The following is a 15,409-nucleotide window of genomic DNA, read 5'->3' as shown; positions in this document are numbered from 1 at the left end:
AGTCAAGCATCAGCCTTCGGAACGGCCTTTGTGACCTTGGACCAGAACTGCTGTCCGTGCCTGGGGCCTGCCCAGTCCTCTGACTTGAACCGACATCGGAGCAGCTTGCAGCGCCCACTTCCCTCTCCCTGGGAAGGACACATGTCAATACCTATATATCTTCCTCACTCAAAGTCCTGTGCAGAGAGCAATAAAATGCACATAAACAACTCCCTGAGTCAACAAGAAAAGGGTTTGGAAATGATTAGCGGCACCAGGAGACTTTAACATGACAAGCCCTGGGGCACCCCACTGGGGAATCTGGGTCACTGACACCTTCCCCGGGAGAAAATGCCCTTTGAAATCAACCATAAACCTGAGCGTTCACTTCTTTGTACACATACACCTCCTGCAGCCCTACCCCATGAAGAGCCCACCGCCACCCTGCTCCAGAAGCTCCACATCTCCCGGCACAGTTCAGGAAACACACAACATGACACCCTTCTCCCCTTAACCCCCCGACCCGTCTTTCACCATCTTCACCAAAGTAGACAAGTCTTTGTTCATTATCCTACTGCATTTTCCTCCTTTGCTTCTTTTTTCTCTTCTCTTTCTTTCCCTTCCATTTTCTCTGTGCTGTTCTCAGTCATGTCCCACTCTTCGCAACCCCAAGGACTGCAGCCCGCCAGGCTTCTCTGTCCATGGGATTTCCCAGGTAAGAATACTGGAGTGGGTTGCCATTTCCTACTCCAGGGGATCTTCCTGACCCAGGGATCCAGCTCAAGCCTTTTGAGTCTCCTGCATTGGCAGGTCGGAGAAAGCAATGGCACCCTACTCCAGTACTCTTGCCTGGAAAATCCCATGGACGGAGGAGCCTGGTAGGCTGCAGTCCTGGGGTCGCTAAGAGTCGGACACGACTAAGCGACTTCACTTTCACTTTTCACTTTCATGCATTGGAGAAGGAAATGGCAACCCACTCCATTGTTCTTGCCTGGAGAGACCCAGGGACAGGGGAGCCTGGTGGACTGCCGTCTGTGGGGTCACACAGAGTCGGACACGACTGAAGCGACTTAGCAGCAGCAGCAGCATTGGCAGGTGTATTCTTTACCATTAGTGCCACCTGGGAAGCCCCCGTTATCCTAAATTTCCAAAGAAACATGTTCCCTGGGGTGCTAATCCAGTCCAGAGTAAAGCTTGGAGAAAAGATCTTCTTCAGAGTTCCACCTTCATCCAAATGCAGCTTGGAAAGCAACTCTAGCATCTGAAAATAGACATTCTCATTTTTATGAAACGGACATTGGGGTTTGAGTCAAACCTTGGGTGTTCTTTCTGTAGACTCAGAAAGCATTTAGTTGGAAAATATAATCCATATGCACCGTGGACAAGGTCATGAGAATCCACTGACTTATTTACACCCCTGGGTCAGGAAGATCCCTTGTAGTAGGAAATGGCAACCCACTCCAGTTTTCTTGCTTGGGAAATCCCATGGACAGAGGAGCCTGGTGGGCTGCAGTCTTTGGGGTTATAGTCAGACACGTCTGAGCATGCAAGCACAATCCAGATGAAGATTTCCCCCTCATCTCTGGTCAGTAGTCTTGTCTTCCCTAAACCTGCTCCTCTGCTCTGTGGGTCCCAGTGGGCACACCGCCCCCTCCCCCGTTGTTAATTGAGCCTCGGTCTCAACTACCATTGCCCTGCGTTGCACAAACGAAGGGTTTCCCTGTGCCTTCAGGCAACCGTGTGGGGTTGCACATCTTGCCTGGGCTCATCTTCCTCAGTGCCTCTGTCTGAGTGGAAGAAAACGTGTGTCACTGAGCACATCTTCTTAGGAGCCCCGAGTCTAACCCCGAGCTCTTCTTCCAGGTGGAAATATGGCTGAACCACGTGCTGGTTCGCATGAAGGCCACGGTGAGGCACGAGGTGACAGAAGGCGTAACTGCCTACGAGGAAAAGCCCAGGGAACAGTGGCTCTTTGACTACCCAGCTCAGGTATCCTCTGATCCATCCTCAGGCGCTCTCCTCCTCCAAGGCCTCTGTCGGCCTCCTGGGGCTGCCAGGCTCACCCATGCTTCAGGGTCAGGAGAGGCTGGTCGGGAAGGGGTCAGCAGGAGGGACCAGGGAATTGTTAGCCATGACGCAATTCAGCGGTTACCTCGGGGCATTAAGGTTGTCCATTTTACTCCATTAGCTGCATAGAGCAGGGAGAACACATAGACAATTCAACTCACTGAGCCAGCTCTCTTTGTATGTGCCAAGCTTCCTGCTGAGCATAGGAGACACCAGCAGGAAACAAGACAATGTAATCCCACCCTGATGGAGTTTACAGACTGGCGTGGAAGTCAGCCACCTAAAGATGGGACCTGGTGTGATGGTAAAGGAAAGTCAGGGTCCTCTGGGAGCTGGTTAATGGGGTCTGGGGATGACCCTCCTGAAGACATGATTCTAGGCTGAGGTTTGAAATAGGAGTTGGCAGGTGAAAGATAGAGGGACGAGCACTCAAGTGTGGGAAAGAGTGTGGACAAAGGCTCAGATGCAAGGGAGAGTCTAATGTGTTCAAGGCATGAGTGTGGTTGAAGCAGGAGTAACAGGTGGAGGGAGCAAGGGGCAGCAGATGGATTCAGGGGAGGAAACTGGGACACAGTCCTTATAGACCATGCTTGGGAGTGATGTGATTCCAAGATATATCTAAGTCCTTTCCCGGGATCTCATGAGGATAATAAAAGAAAGAGGGGGAGCTAATGAGGTTACTTTTTAATGACCCTGGCTGCAATACACCACCCCTCCCTTCCCTGTTAATGTCTAGTATTGGGCTGGCCGAGAAGTTCGTTTGGGTTTTTCTATAACATCCTACGGAAAAACCCAAACAAACTCTTTGGCCAACCCAATACTACTGCTGGTACCTTTGGGGGTTACAGATATCTGGTGGTGATTGAAGCCATAGGAGTTAAGTAAGATTGTGTAGACCGAGCTGAGGCTGCAGATCAAACCTGTGAGCATCATCCAAAGGCTGCATAGGCAGAGAAACCAGGGCAGCAGAATGAGAAACAGTCCCTTTTCTGATGGAAGGAATACCTGGGAATGGTAATCACGGAAACTAAAACAGAAGGCGTTGATAGCAGGTAAGAGGTCAGTTATGCCACACACGTCTAAGAGGTCAAGCCAAGTAAAGAGGCTAAGGAACATCCATGACCTTGGTGAGGCCATCTTAGTGAAGTTGTAGCAAAGAGATCACACTGCCGGTAGTTGAGAAGGGAGAAGAAGGCGGGAAATGTTGACAGTGAGAGTAGACAGAGCAGAGAAATAAGCCAGTGCTGCAGAAGGAAAGGGGCCTCCCAGGTGGTGCTAGTGATAAAGAACTCACCTGCCAATGCAGGAGACATGGGTTCAATCCCTGGTCGGGAAGATCCCCTGGAGAAGGAGATGACAGCCCACTCCAGTATTCTTGCCTGGGAAATCCCACGGACAGAGGAACCTGGTGGGCTACAGGAGTCGCAAGTACAATTGCACATCACGTTCAGACCATTCTGACAAGATCACACTGCAGGAGGAACCTCTAAAAAAATGCAAACATGTCCTAAATCCAAAGGCAAAAAATAACAGGTAAATTCAAGAATAGTACTTTTTACTACAACAGAATTCTCTGCTCCATGAAGTGAATAATTCCCACCAGGATTCCTTGTTTGCCTGAATCAGAATTTTGAGGCAAGAAAATGTGTTTCTTCCTGCATTCTGACAGATTCATCTAGAGCAGTGTCTCCTGAGCCAAGTGGGACCACAGAGGATCCATGTCTCTAAATTCTTCACCATGCAGAATCAAAATTATGCATTTTCCGTATTAAATCTTCTGTTTCTCAGCAAGCAGAAGAAAGGTTCATTTAAATCACTTTTTCCATTTATTTATTTTGAATCTCTGAAGAATACAAATCAAAGTGTTGTTGTTGTTTGGTTGCTCAGTCATGCCCAACTCTCTGCGAACCCATGGACCATAGCCCACCAGGCTCCTTTGTCCATGGGATTTTTTAGGCAAGAACACTGGAGTGGGTTGCCATTTCCTTCTCCAACAAATCAAAGTGGCCACACTGAATTTCAGTGTCATCTTTCCTGACCTGCGAAGAGTAGACCTTTTAAAGTTAGAGACACAGATATAAGAACGGACATGTGTGGACACAGGGCAGGAAGGGGAGAATGGGGAGATGGGATTGCCATGTATACACTACCATGTGTGAAATAGGTAGCTAGTGGGAAGCTGCTGAATAGCACAGGGAGCTCAGCCCTGTGCCCTGTGATGACCAAGAAGGGTGGGATGTGGGGTCCAAGATGGAGGAGACATATGTATACATATAAACTGATGATTCACTTTGTTGTACAGCAGGGACTAACACGTGTTGTAAAGCAATCAGACTCCAATTTAAAGAAAGAGCAGGCTTTTCAAAGTTAAAAGTTTGAAGAGATTTTTAAAGATATAGTGTAAGTACTATGGGCAAGAAAAAAATCTGCCACACATAATCAGCAGTGGCTCACTCAACTACAAAACTTCAACTGTAAGGGTTTCCAGAAGAACAGAGCAAAGACTGAGTATCATTGAGATGTCCAATCAAGACTTTGTTATCCTCCCAGGCACAGGAAAGCTGCTGTGGCCTGAGAAGCAAAAACAGAAAGGTCAGTGTAGCAATTTCTAAAAGCAACTAACATTGACCTGAGTGAGCCTTTAGCTGTTCTCAACCAAATGGTACATTTTTCAAGAGCAGAAAGGACTCTCCCCACTTGTGTTGTACCCACTTTATATCTCCGAGGACTTAGAAGCACATGTTCAAGGGAACAGTGCTGGTGGAAGAGGGAGGGAAGGGATGTCCATCACCCACACGATTATATTCTCAGCCCCTGCTGTGTGAGAGTGGGCTGGTTTGAGAGACAGTCCTGGTAATGGCTTTCCTAAGCAACTCTTGGTGCCATAGGTGGCCCTGACCTGTACCCAGATCTGGTGGACCACAGAGGTGGGCATGGCATTTGCAAGGCTGGAGGAAGGCTATGAGAATGCCATGAAGGACTATTACAAGAAGCAAGTGGCCCAGCTCAAAACCCTCATCACCATGCTCATTGGCCAGCTCTCCAAGGGGGACCGTCAGAAGATCATGACCATATGCACCATCGATGTCCATGCCAGGGACGTGGTGGCCAAGATGATTGCTCAGAAGGTGAGTCCCGGACTTTCAAGAGTACCGCTCTTTGTGGGTAGCTATACCACAAGTATTGGGATTTGGGAGAAGCTCACATGTGGCCAAAACACAGGGGCTCCAAACTCTGCACCAGTCGGGGATCTGGGAGAGGATCCAGGTGGCTGCTCCTACCGTAAAAACCCCAGCAAAACAGCAGCATCCAAGCGGCTCGTGCTTTCTGTGCCATACCAGGTAGTGTGCTGCTCTCCTGAGTGGGCACAACACCCGAGCCCCATGGATCCTGCGGCCACGGGGCCACCTCCTACCTGTTGAATCTTGTGATTCACCAACCTACTCTGCCACGCCCTCTCTAGGTAGATAATGCCCAGGCCTTCCTCTGGCTGTCCCAGCTAAGGCACCGATGGGATGACGAGGCCAAACACTGCTTCGCCAACATCTGTGATGCCCAGTTTCTATACTCCTATGAGTACCTGGGAAATACCCCTCGCCTGGTGATCACGCCCTTGACAGACAGGTGAGCACTAGCATCAGCCACTGACACAGGAGCCTTCTGCTATCTGGCTCTCACCATCCACGGTCACTTGCCATTTGTCCACGAGGCTGCAGGGGGAGGGCCAGACTTAACCCAACAGATGCAAAATAAACTGAAATGGCACAGGACAGAACCCTGATCAGAGCAAACCCCAGAGCAAATCAGTGGGCCACGTTTGTTTGTTTGTTTTTAATTTATTTATTTGGCTGTCTTGGGTCTTAGTTGTGGCATGCAGGATCTCTCATTGTGGTGCACAGATTCTCTAGTTTTGGCACACAGGCTCTGGAGCACATGGGCTCAGTGGTTACGCCAGGCAGACTAATGGTCACTGGAAATGCAGAGATCACTAAAACTTAAACTCCAGTTTTGTTGAGGGAAATAAGACATGTGTAGATAAAAATTTCAGAAGTATAAGGGGAAGGATTTCCCTGGTGGTCAAGTGGTTGGGACTCTGTGCTGTCAATGAAGGGGGCTCAGGTTTGACCCCTGATTGGGGAACTAGGATGGTGCATGTTGCACTGCACGACCAAGAAAAACAAAAGTTTAAAAAAATCATGCCTAAGAAATGATGCTTTTGAACTGTGGTGTTGGAGAAGACTCTTGAGAATCCCTTGGACAGCAAGGCGATCAAATCAGTCAATCCTGAAGGAAATCAGTCCTGAATATTCATTTTAGGGACTGATGCCTAAGCTGAAGCTTTAATACTCTGCCACCTGATGATAAGAACTGACTCATTGGAAAAGACCCCGACGCTGGGAAATATTGAGGGCAGGAGGAGAAGGGGATGACAGAGGATGAGATGGTTGGCTGGCATCACTGACTCGATGGACATGAATTTGAATAAACTCAGGGAAACAGTGAAGGACAGGGAAGCCTGGTGTGCTTCAGTCCATGGGGTCGCAAAGAGTTGGACATGACTGAGCAACTGAACTCACTGAAATAAATAGCACAGGGAAAATGTGCAAGGTCATAGTACAGAATAGGGCACAGAGCCACTCACTACAGGCTTCCAAGTAAGTGGCCTCTGAGCACAGAGGATCTCAGCCACTGTAGGAAGAAGAGGACCAGGAACACTCCAGGGAAGACAGTGTCTGATCTGGACCCTGAAGGCCGCATAGGACTCTAATAGGATTTCAGTTGGTTTTCGGATGACTGGCAGGCTATCCATGAAAAGCTGTGCACATGTCACCTTTTCTACTGAAAAGATACACTGTTGTTGTTCAGTCCCTCAGTCGTGTCTGACTCATTGTGACCCCAAGGACTGCAGCATGACAGGCTCCCCTGTCCTCCTCTGTTCCCAAGTTTGCTCAAATTCATGTCCATTGAGTCAGTGATGCTATCTAACCAGCTCATCTTCTGTCACCCCCTTCTCTTTTTGCCATAAGTTGGATCTATAGCATCCATTAATTGTTAAAGTGGTCTGGGATGCCCCAAAGTTGAAGAACTAGGGATTAGCGTTCTGGTTGGAATTTTGTGGGCAAAGATGTGGATATGGGAAAATTTAAAGCATGTTCTTGGAAGAGGGACTTTGGGGGAAGTAGTCAGGAATGAGCCTGGTAAGATAGGAAAGAGTCTAACTGTGAAATGTGAAAATCATATTCTTTATCCAGTAAGGAGTGATCAACTATTGAAACTTTTTCATCAGAGGAGTAAAAAAGGATGAAAACTTGTAAAGATTCATCTGACAAAAGAATGTGGGCAAAGGACAGAGAGGACAGGGAGATAAGGTCATGATCCGTGTCAGAAATGGTATATTAATTCTGCAGAGATTTCTATAAATTCTGTTAAATGCTGGTGCCCTTTCCCCTTATAATTCCACTGAACATTAAATCTCTTCTTCTGCAAAAAGACCTGCGTATGAGTGACTGGCTTACCCAGAATAAGCAAACTGTAGGTAATGAAGACACATCGTAAATTGTGATGGTTAAAGTGGCCAAATAGAATCCGTGCCATCTTCTACTTAATTTTCTCTCTGCCTATTTTAAGTATTATCGCCTGTATTCTGGCTAAATCCTCAGATATATTTCCAAATAACAATTAGTGAAATTGTAATCACTCTGCTTGAGGAACGAATAGGGGTGTGGGAACTTCAAAGTCACTGGAGGTCCCAGCATCATCCATAGAGGAAGACCTCCTGGTCCACCTCCCCCCATGCTTTTCATTTTTGTAATTCATCTTCCACCCAGAGTCCCGCTCAAACCACTCATTTGTTTACTCTTGCATCTCTCTGTTTCATGGGAGCTTGTAGAGGTCACATCACTGTCTCCAGCTGCTCCCCACCACATTTAGACTAAAATATGAATTCCTTGTGGAACATCGTAATTCCTGCCAACCACCCTGAGGCCTCACAGCCTGCAGTCCAGCCACACTGGCCTCCTCTGTGTTCCTCGATCCTTTTAAGTTCATTTCAAGGTACAACCTTGAATACGTGTGGTCCCTTCTGTCTGGACTGCTCTTCCCCATGCTTTCTGCTCCACTGTCATCCTCTCATCCTTTCTTGTTCTGCTCTTCACTCTGAGGAGACCTTCCATGACCACTCTTTCTAAAAGACAACCTCTCCCACCTCTCAAACACAGACACACACACACATACCCGTACACACACAAATAACATTAAGGATCCCCCCATTTATCCTCTCTCTAAGGGCTTCCCTAGTAGCTCAGCTGATAAAGAATCCACCTGCCATGCAGGAGACCCAGTTTGATTCCTGGGTCAGGAAGATCCACTGGAGAAGGGATAGACTACCCATTCCAGTATTCTTGGGTTTCCCTTGTGGCTCAGCTGGTAAAGAATCCGCCTGCAGTGCAGCAGACCTGGGTTTGATCCCTAGGTTGGGAAGATACCCTGGAGAAGGGAACGGCTACCCACTCCAGTGTTCTGGCCTGGAGAATTCCATAGACTGCATAGTGCATGGGGTCACAAAAGAGTCAGACACTACTGAGCGACTTTCACTTTCACTTTTCAGCATCTCCCACATTCTGAAATGAGCTTACCTTCTGCCTTCTTGGCAACAGTACCCTTTGGAATGTAAACTTTTTCCTCTCAGAGATCTTTGTCTGTCTCATCTGTTGCTATTTTTACCAATACCTAGTAGATGTTGAGGAGAAGGCGATGGCACCCCACTCCAGTACTCTTGCCTGGAAAATCCCATGGACAGAGGAGCCTGGTAGGCTGCAGTCCATGGGGTTGCTAAGAGTCGGACACAACTGAGCGACTTCACTTTCACTTTTCACTTTCATGCATTGGAGAAGGAAATGGCAGCCCACTTCAGTGTTCTTGCTTGGAGAATCCCAGGAACGGGGGAGCCTGGTGGGCTGCTGTCTATGGGGTCGCACAGAGTCGAACACGACTGAAGCGACTTAGCAGCAGCAGCAGCAGCAGTAGATGTTGAATTACTATCTCTAAGTGAATGAATTCGGAGAAAGCAGTGGCAACCTATTCCAGTGCTCTTGCCTAGCAAATCCCATGGATGGAGGAGCCTGGTAGGCTGCAGTCCATGGGGTCACTAGGAGTCAGGCACAACTGAGCAACTTCACTTTCACTTTTTACTTTCATGCATTGGAGAAGGAAATGGCAACCCACTCCAGTGTTCTTGCCTGGAGAATCCCAGGGACAGGGGAGCCTGGTGGGCTGCCATCTCTGGGGTCACACAGAGTCGGACGTGACTGAAGCGACTTAGCAGCAGCAGCAGCAGCAGTGAATGAATGATAGTTCATTGTTGAAAACCCAGGTCGTAAGAATGACAGAATTGGGAAGAGGGGATTGACTCAAAGGAGGGGTCCACATGGGACTCTGTCTATGCCTTGGCTCCCAAAGAAGAAGCAGACCCTATGCTCTCTCCTGCTCTCAGCTGGGCACCCACCCTGCTCCCTGCCCCAGCTGAGGACAGAAGGCAGACAGCGTCAGTTCAGGGGGAGAGGCAGATTCCTCTGTAGCTGGAACAGTAAAGGCAGCAGCAACTCTGAGGGTTCGGGTGTCTCAGGGGTTTTACTAGGGCTTCACTGGATAATGATCAGTTGGAGGGGCTCATTCGCTGTGGGTACAGGGAAAAGCTTTCCTACCTGGAATTTGATTCACAGGGGACCCTCTCACATGTCTTTGCCTTTGTGGTGATTCTCAGCAAGACAACTGTTCTAAACAGGAAGGGCATCCGGAAGGGTGTTCTCTCTGACAGTGAGGTTTTTTTTGCCTGCCTTGGACTATGAGCTAACAGTTTGGGAATTTATATCACTCAGAGCAGAGAAATGAAGCTATTATATGTTTGAGCAACTTGATTAATGTCTGTCTCTAGCTTTGGACTCTATGTTCCACAAAAGCATTGACTTTGATTGGCTCACTGCTCCATGGTGCCCCAGGACTCAACATCATGTCCAGCAAGTAACAGGCATTTGAGAAATATTCCTTGTGTAAAAGCAGTGAAATGATTTCTGAGGCCTGGGTTGATGCATTCAGCTCCCCATACCATTCAGAGTATTTCCTTCCTCTCCCCTGGCACATCAGACGTTATTCCAAGTAATAAAAAGTGCATGACTTTCCTTTTCCCTGGGTCTTCACACCTAACCATGCGTTGAAGGCGATGATTGCCTCTTTTGGAGTTAGAGATCTCTAGTACTCTAATGCTGAAGGAAATGGCAACCCACTCCAGTGTTCTTGCCTGGAGAATCCCAGGGACGGGGGAGCCTGGTGGGCTGCCGTCTATGGGGTCGCACAGAGTCGGACACGACTGAAGCGACTTAGCAGCAGCAGCAGCAGCAGCAGTACTCTAATGCTGAATGCCTCCTAGAGGGACGGGGTAAAGTTTGGACAATGACTTATTACCAAAATAGGCATTATTACCTCTCCTATGGAAGAATGCAAATAGGAACTTGATTTACTGCAAAGATCGGTGAATACTGTACAGAGCTTGACCTTGTTCTGCACATGAGATGCTCTTCTACTGTGGAGTGCATACTTATACGGCAAATTCCATTTTCTCATTGACTTCCATTATTACCTCAAGAAATGTCTTGGCCAGAAAAAAAAAAAAAATCGGCCTCCACCCAGAAAATTGCATTTTAAAGAGCATTGAGTTTTTGCTGGTGTCCTGCTTAAGTACATTTAATTCTCTCCTGCCAGAGGAATTAATCAAATGGACAATTGATCCGCACAGCCTCTGCACATTCATTCAAGGCACAACCACATTACTGCACGTCCGACTGATTATGCCTGTTTCTTCGGAACGTCCCACCGCCTGGATGGGACCAGAATGTATAAGTAGGTACAATGGCTCAGCTGCTGTCCCAGGACTTGAACACAATGCTAAGTTGAAGGGCTAAATGGAGATCCTTTTTCATGCTGAACAAAAGCTGTTCTCCTAGGTTGCCTCTTCATCTTTGGAGGATCTCCCGCTTCACTCCCCTTCCCTCACCTTCACACACAGCCCCCTACTGGAAGGATTGTCTTAGTCAACTGCTTATCCATTTGCAGAACCTCTTGATTTCTTAGGCACTAAGGCAAGTGGGCGAGATATAATTGAATCAAGAGTCTGACGGTGATTTTCTGAATAGGCCACAATTACCAAAGTCATGGTCTTCCCAGATTGCACTAGTGGTAAGAACCCATCTGCCAACGCAGGAGAAGCAAGAGACGCAGTTTCCATCCCTGGGTCAGGAAGGTCCCCTGGAGAAGGAAACGGCAACCCACTCCAGTATTCTTGCCTGGAAAACTCCATGGACAGAAGAACCCGGCAGGCTACAGTCCGTAGGGCTGCAAAGAGTCAGACACGACTGAGCACACACACCCATAGCAAAATGATACCCTCTGTTTTCAAGTTTTTATTGAAACATAGTTGATTTACAATGTAATATTAGGTTGGGGTATACAGCATAGTGATTTCAGTGTTTTTATAGATGATACTCCATTTAAAGTTATTGTAAAATATTGGGGGTGGGGTGGGAGAGAGGCTTAAGAGAGAGGGGATATATATACACATATAGCTGATTCATTTTGTTGTACAGCAGAAACTAACACAACACTGTAAAGCAATTAGACTCCCGTAAAGTAAATAAATAAACGTGCTGTGCTTAGTCCCGCATTGCAGGCCGATTCTTTACCATCTGAGCCACCGGGGAAGCCCAAATAAATAAATACATTTTTAAAAAGTTGTTATACAATATTGATTCTATCCCCTTTGCTGTACATCACATCCTTGTATCTTATTTATTTTGTACATACCAGAGAGGCAAGTCTTAATCCCCTTCCACTATATTATTCCTCTCTTCAACCCTCTTCCCACTGATATCTGCTAGTTTGTTGTGTGTATCTGTCTGTTTTGTTATATTCATTCACTTTATTTTTTTGGATTCTACATAGAAGTGAAAATGTACAGTGTTTGTCTTTCTCTGTTTGACTTAACTTCACTTAGCATTATACCCTCCAGTGCCATCCATGCTGTTGCCAATGGCAAAATTTCATTCTTTTGAAAACCTTTGCACCATGAAGGAAACCATCAGCAAAATGAAAAGACAGTGTACTGAGTGGGAAAAGATACTTGTAACCATCACCCTATTCAAAGCTTTGAGTCTATCAAATTGCCTCAGCCTATCTGTTCTTCCTCTGTTTCATCATTATGTTCATCCATCTATATGCTGTACTTTTTAAGGACTGCAGCTGTATTGTGGGTTGTAATATTTTTATAGCAAGGTATCATCTATTTGCATTTTCCTTTTTTTTTAAGCTCTTCCTTTCTTCCTTCAAATGAGCTTTAATCATTTTGTCAAGTCCCAAAATATAAATGATTAGGGTTTTAATTGGTGAGCCTTAAAACCTTCAAATTAATTTTGAAAACATGGCCTCACATCTTTGTAACACGTGATCTATTTCTCTTTGTTCATACCTTTGTTAGGGGAAGCACACTGACTGAAACCGCCCGCCCTGGCCAGGCACCATAGTAACCATTTGCATGAGTTGTTTTATGACAGGAGGTCCTGGCAAGGAACACAGAACTAATAAGCTACCACCAACCGAAAGTGTTCGGGAAAGGTCAAAAAGGGACCCCACATGTCTGACCACCTCCCAGAATCCTCCTCACTGGCCTCCATCTTGGCTGAACAAGGAGTGCACCACCAGGAAGGACTCTGAGTCAGAATGATTGGCTAAGGACAACCCGGAAACTAATCCCATCACCATAAAACCCGAGGTTGTGAGTTGTGGCAGAGCAGTTCTCCTGGGTTCCCTTACCCTACTGCTCTCCACCCGGGTGCCCTTTCCCAGTAAAATCTCTTGCTTTGTCAGCACATGTGTCTCCTCAGACAATTCATTTCCGAGTATTAGACAAAAGCCCAGTTTCGGGCCCTGGAAGGGGTCCCCCTTCCTGCAACACCTTCAGTTGTGTTTCTTAGAAAGGTTTATAAACATCTTCATATAGATTTGAGTGTTTCTTATTGTTACCTCTGCTGCTGCTGCTGCTGCATATCATTACCTCTAGGGAGCTTTAAATTTTTTATTCCTATATAAGGTTTTTTTATTATATATATATATAATGAAATATATATATATTTAAAACAACTTATTGAGCTTTCTTTTATGTCAAAAATTTTACCCATCCAAGTGTATAATCAATGATTGTTAGTAACTTTATCAAGTAGTGTAAACATCACCATAAATCAATTGCAACATTTTTATGCTCCTCAATAAGATCCCTCATGGCCATTTATAGTTAATCCTCATTCCCACCCACAGTCCTGTGCAGTCACTAATCTATTTCTATCTCTATAAATTTGCCTATTTTGTACATTTCTTATAAATGGAATCTTACAGCATGTGGTCTCTTGTGTCTGGCTTGTTTCATTTTATGTGATGTTTGGGGGTTTTTCCTTATAAAATATGTGTCAGTAATTTGTTACTTATTATCTCTGAACAATAATCCATTTTACAGATAATGACATATTTTGCCTATCCAGTTATCTTAGGTAATTTTTAGTTTGGGGCCATTACAAACAGTGTTTCTGTGAACATTTGCTTGCAAGTTTTTGCATGGACATTGTGTTTTAATTTCTTTTGGGTTAATACCTAGGAGAGGAGTTGTTGGGTGGTATGGCAGTTTTATGTTTAACTTTTTGATAAATTATTTTCTGAAGTAACTTGATTGTCTTATATCCCCACCAGCAATGTGTGAGGCTTCCCATTTCTCCACATCCTTGACAACATTTATTATTATGTCTTATTATTGTAGCCATTCTAGTGGATGTGAAGTAGGATCTCATTTGAGTTTTAATTTGTATTTCTGTAATAATGATATTGAGCATATCTTCATGTGCTCATTGGCCATTTGTATATATTCTTTGGCATAATTTCTGTTCATATCTTTTGTCTATTGTTTGATTGAGCTGTTTGTACTCTTACTGAGTTCTCAGGCTTTTTTGTATATTCTGGATATATTGCATATGTGTTTGCAAGCATTTTATCCCAGCCTGTTGCTTATCTTTTCATTTTCTTCATGGCATCTTTTGAAGTGCAAATGTTGTTAATTTTGATGAATGAAATTAAGCAAAGATGTCTTAGTTACAACAGCAAAAATATAGTCCATAAAAGAAAAACCTGAAAAACAGAATCTCATCAAAATTCAGTTGTGTATAGGAAAAAGTTGGTCTTTGTAAATTTATCTCCTATTCTGCCCATCTACTGCCTTGCAGTAAAAATTCTTTAAAACATTCCACCGAGGACCTCAGTCCTACAACCGGGAAAGCTTAATTTGGCCAAGAATTCAAAGGAGACTGGAAGCAGGTTCTTTCCCCAAGAGGGTCCAGGTAAGAGTCCAGTCAACTGGTTCCTTGATTTTGACCCTGTGAGACCATCAGTAGAGGAGCCACCTGGATTCCTATGTATAGAAATGAGATTATAAATGGGTGTTTTTTTTAAAAGCCTCTTTGTGTGTGTGTGTATAGCAATAGGAAATGAATAAAATCAGCTGTGATTTCACCAACTCTAAGATTAGCCAAACCACATGGCTAGAATAGCCTCAAGTCTATTCATAGCTGAAATCAAGATATAGCACCTTTGATATTTTCTTTAATCTGCCATTTGAATGAGTGTATCAAAAAAAAAGAAAGAAAAGGGAAAGCTACATTTCCTGTATTTATTATCTTAACAGATAATACCTTGAAAGTGGATCAGCTTTCTACTTTCCAAGGCACTGTCTTATCTCTTGTCTCATCTTGTCCTCACAAGAGCCTGGTGGGTCAGATAAAAACAAAGCCGGTAGACATCGCTTGCCCGAAGAAAATAAAACCAACTTTAGCTCAATACTAGGAAGGCCTTTCAAACAATTAGAACCAACCCATGGTGGAAGGGGCCAGCTTCTAAAATAATAAACCATGTCTTACTGGAAGACAAGGCTGCATGACAGTATTTGAAGGGTTTAATGGGAGGCAGCGTGGCATGGTTAAAGAGCCAAGCCTCTGAGATCTCTTCTAACATTAAAAATCTGTCTTCCAGATAAGCAATCAAACTAAATTAATGCATATTCATGTTGGGGTTAGTCAGTGATTCCCTGCCATTTTCATAATTGCAGTTGTTTTATTTTTGTTTATTTTAAAGTTTGTTTTTTAAATGTGGACCGTTTTTAAAGTCTTTTTATTGAATTTCTTACAATATCACTTCTGTTTTTTTTATGTTTTGGTGTGTTGGCCAAGAAACATGTAGGATCTCAACTCCCTGACCAGGGAACAAACTCACACCCTCT

The 15,409-nt window shown here is 45.2% G+C and overlaps 1 protein-coding gene across 8 annotated transcripts in view; it reads left to right on the top strand.

Moving 5' to 3' along the window:
* The window catches only part of DNAH9 (dynein axonemal heavy chain 9), a 284,870-nt gene that overhangs the window by 86,917 nt on the left and 182,544 nt on the right, over positions 1–15,409 (top strand). For all 8 annotated transcript variants that reach the window (XM_045164838.1, XM_045164842.1, XM_045164840.1 and 5 more), the window contains 3 exons: positions 1,843–1,968; positions 4,935–5,174; positions 5,510–5,670. In XM_045164838.1, the coding sequence (XP_045020773.1) occupies positions 1,843–1,968; positions 4,935–5,174; positions 5,510–5,670 (527 nt within the window). The remainder of the gene's footprint in view (positions 1–1,842; positions 1,969–4,934; positions 5,175–5,509; positions 5,671–15,409) is intronic.

Source organism: Bubalus bubalis, chromosome 3 (assembly GCF_019923935.1).
Source record: "Bubalus bubalis isolate 160015118507 breed Murrah chromosome 3, NDDB_SH_1, whole genome shotgun sequence".
Lineage (NCBI taxonomy): Eukaryota > Metazoa > Chordata > Mammalia > Artiodactyla > Bovidae > Bubalus > Bubalus bubalis.
This window is presented reverse-complemented; position numbering and strand designations above follow the sequence as displayed.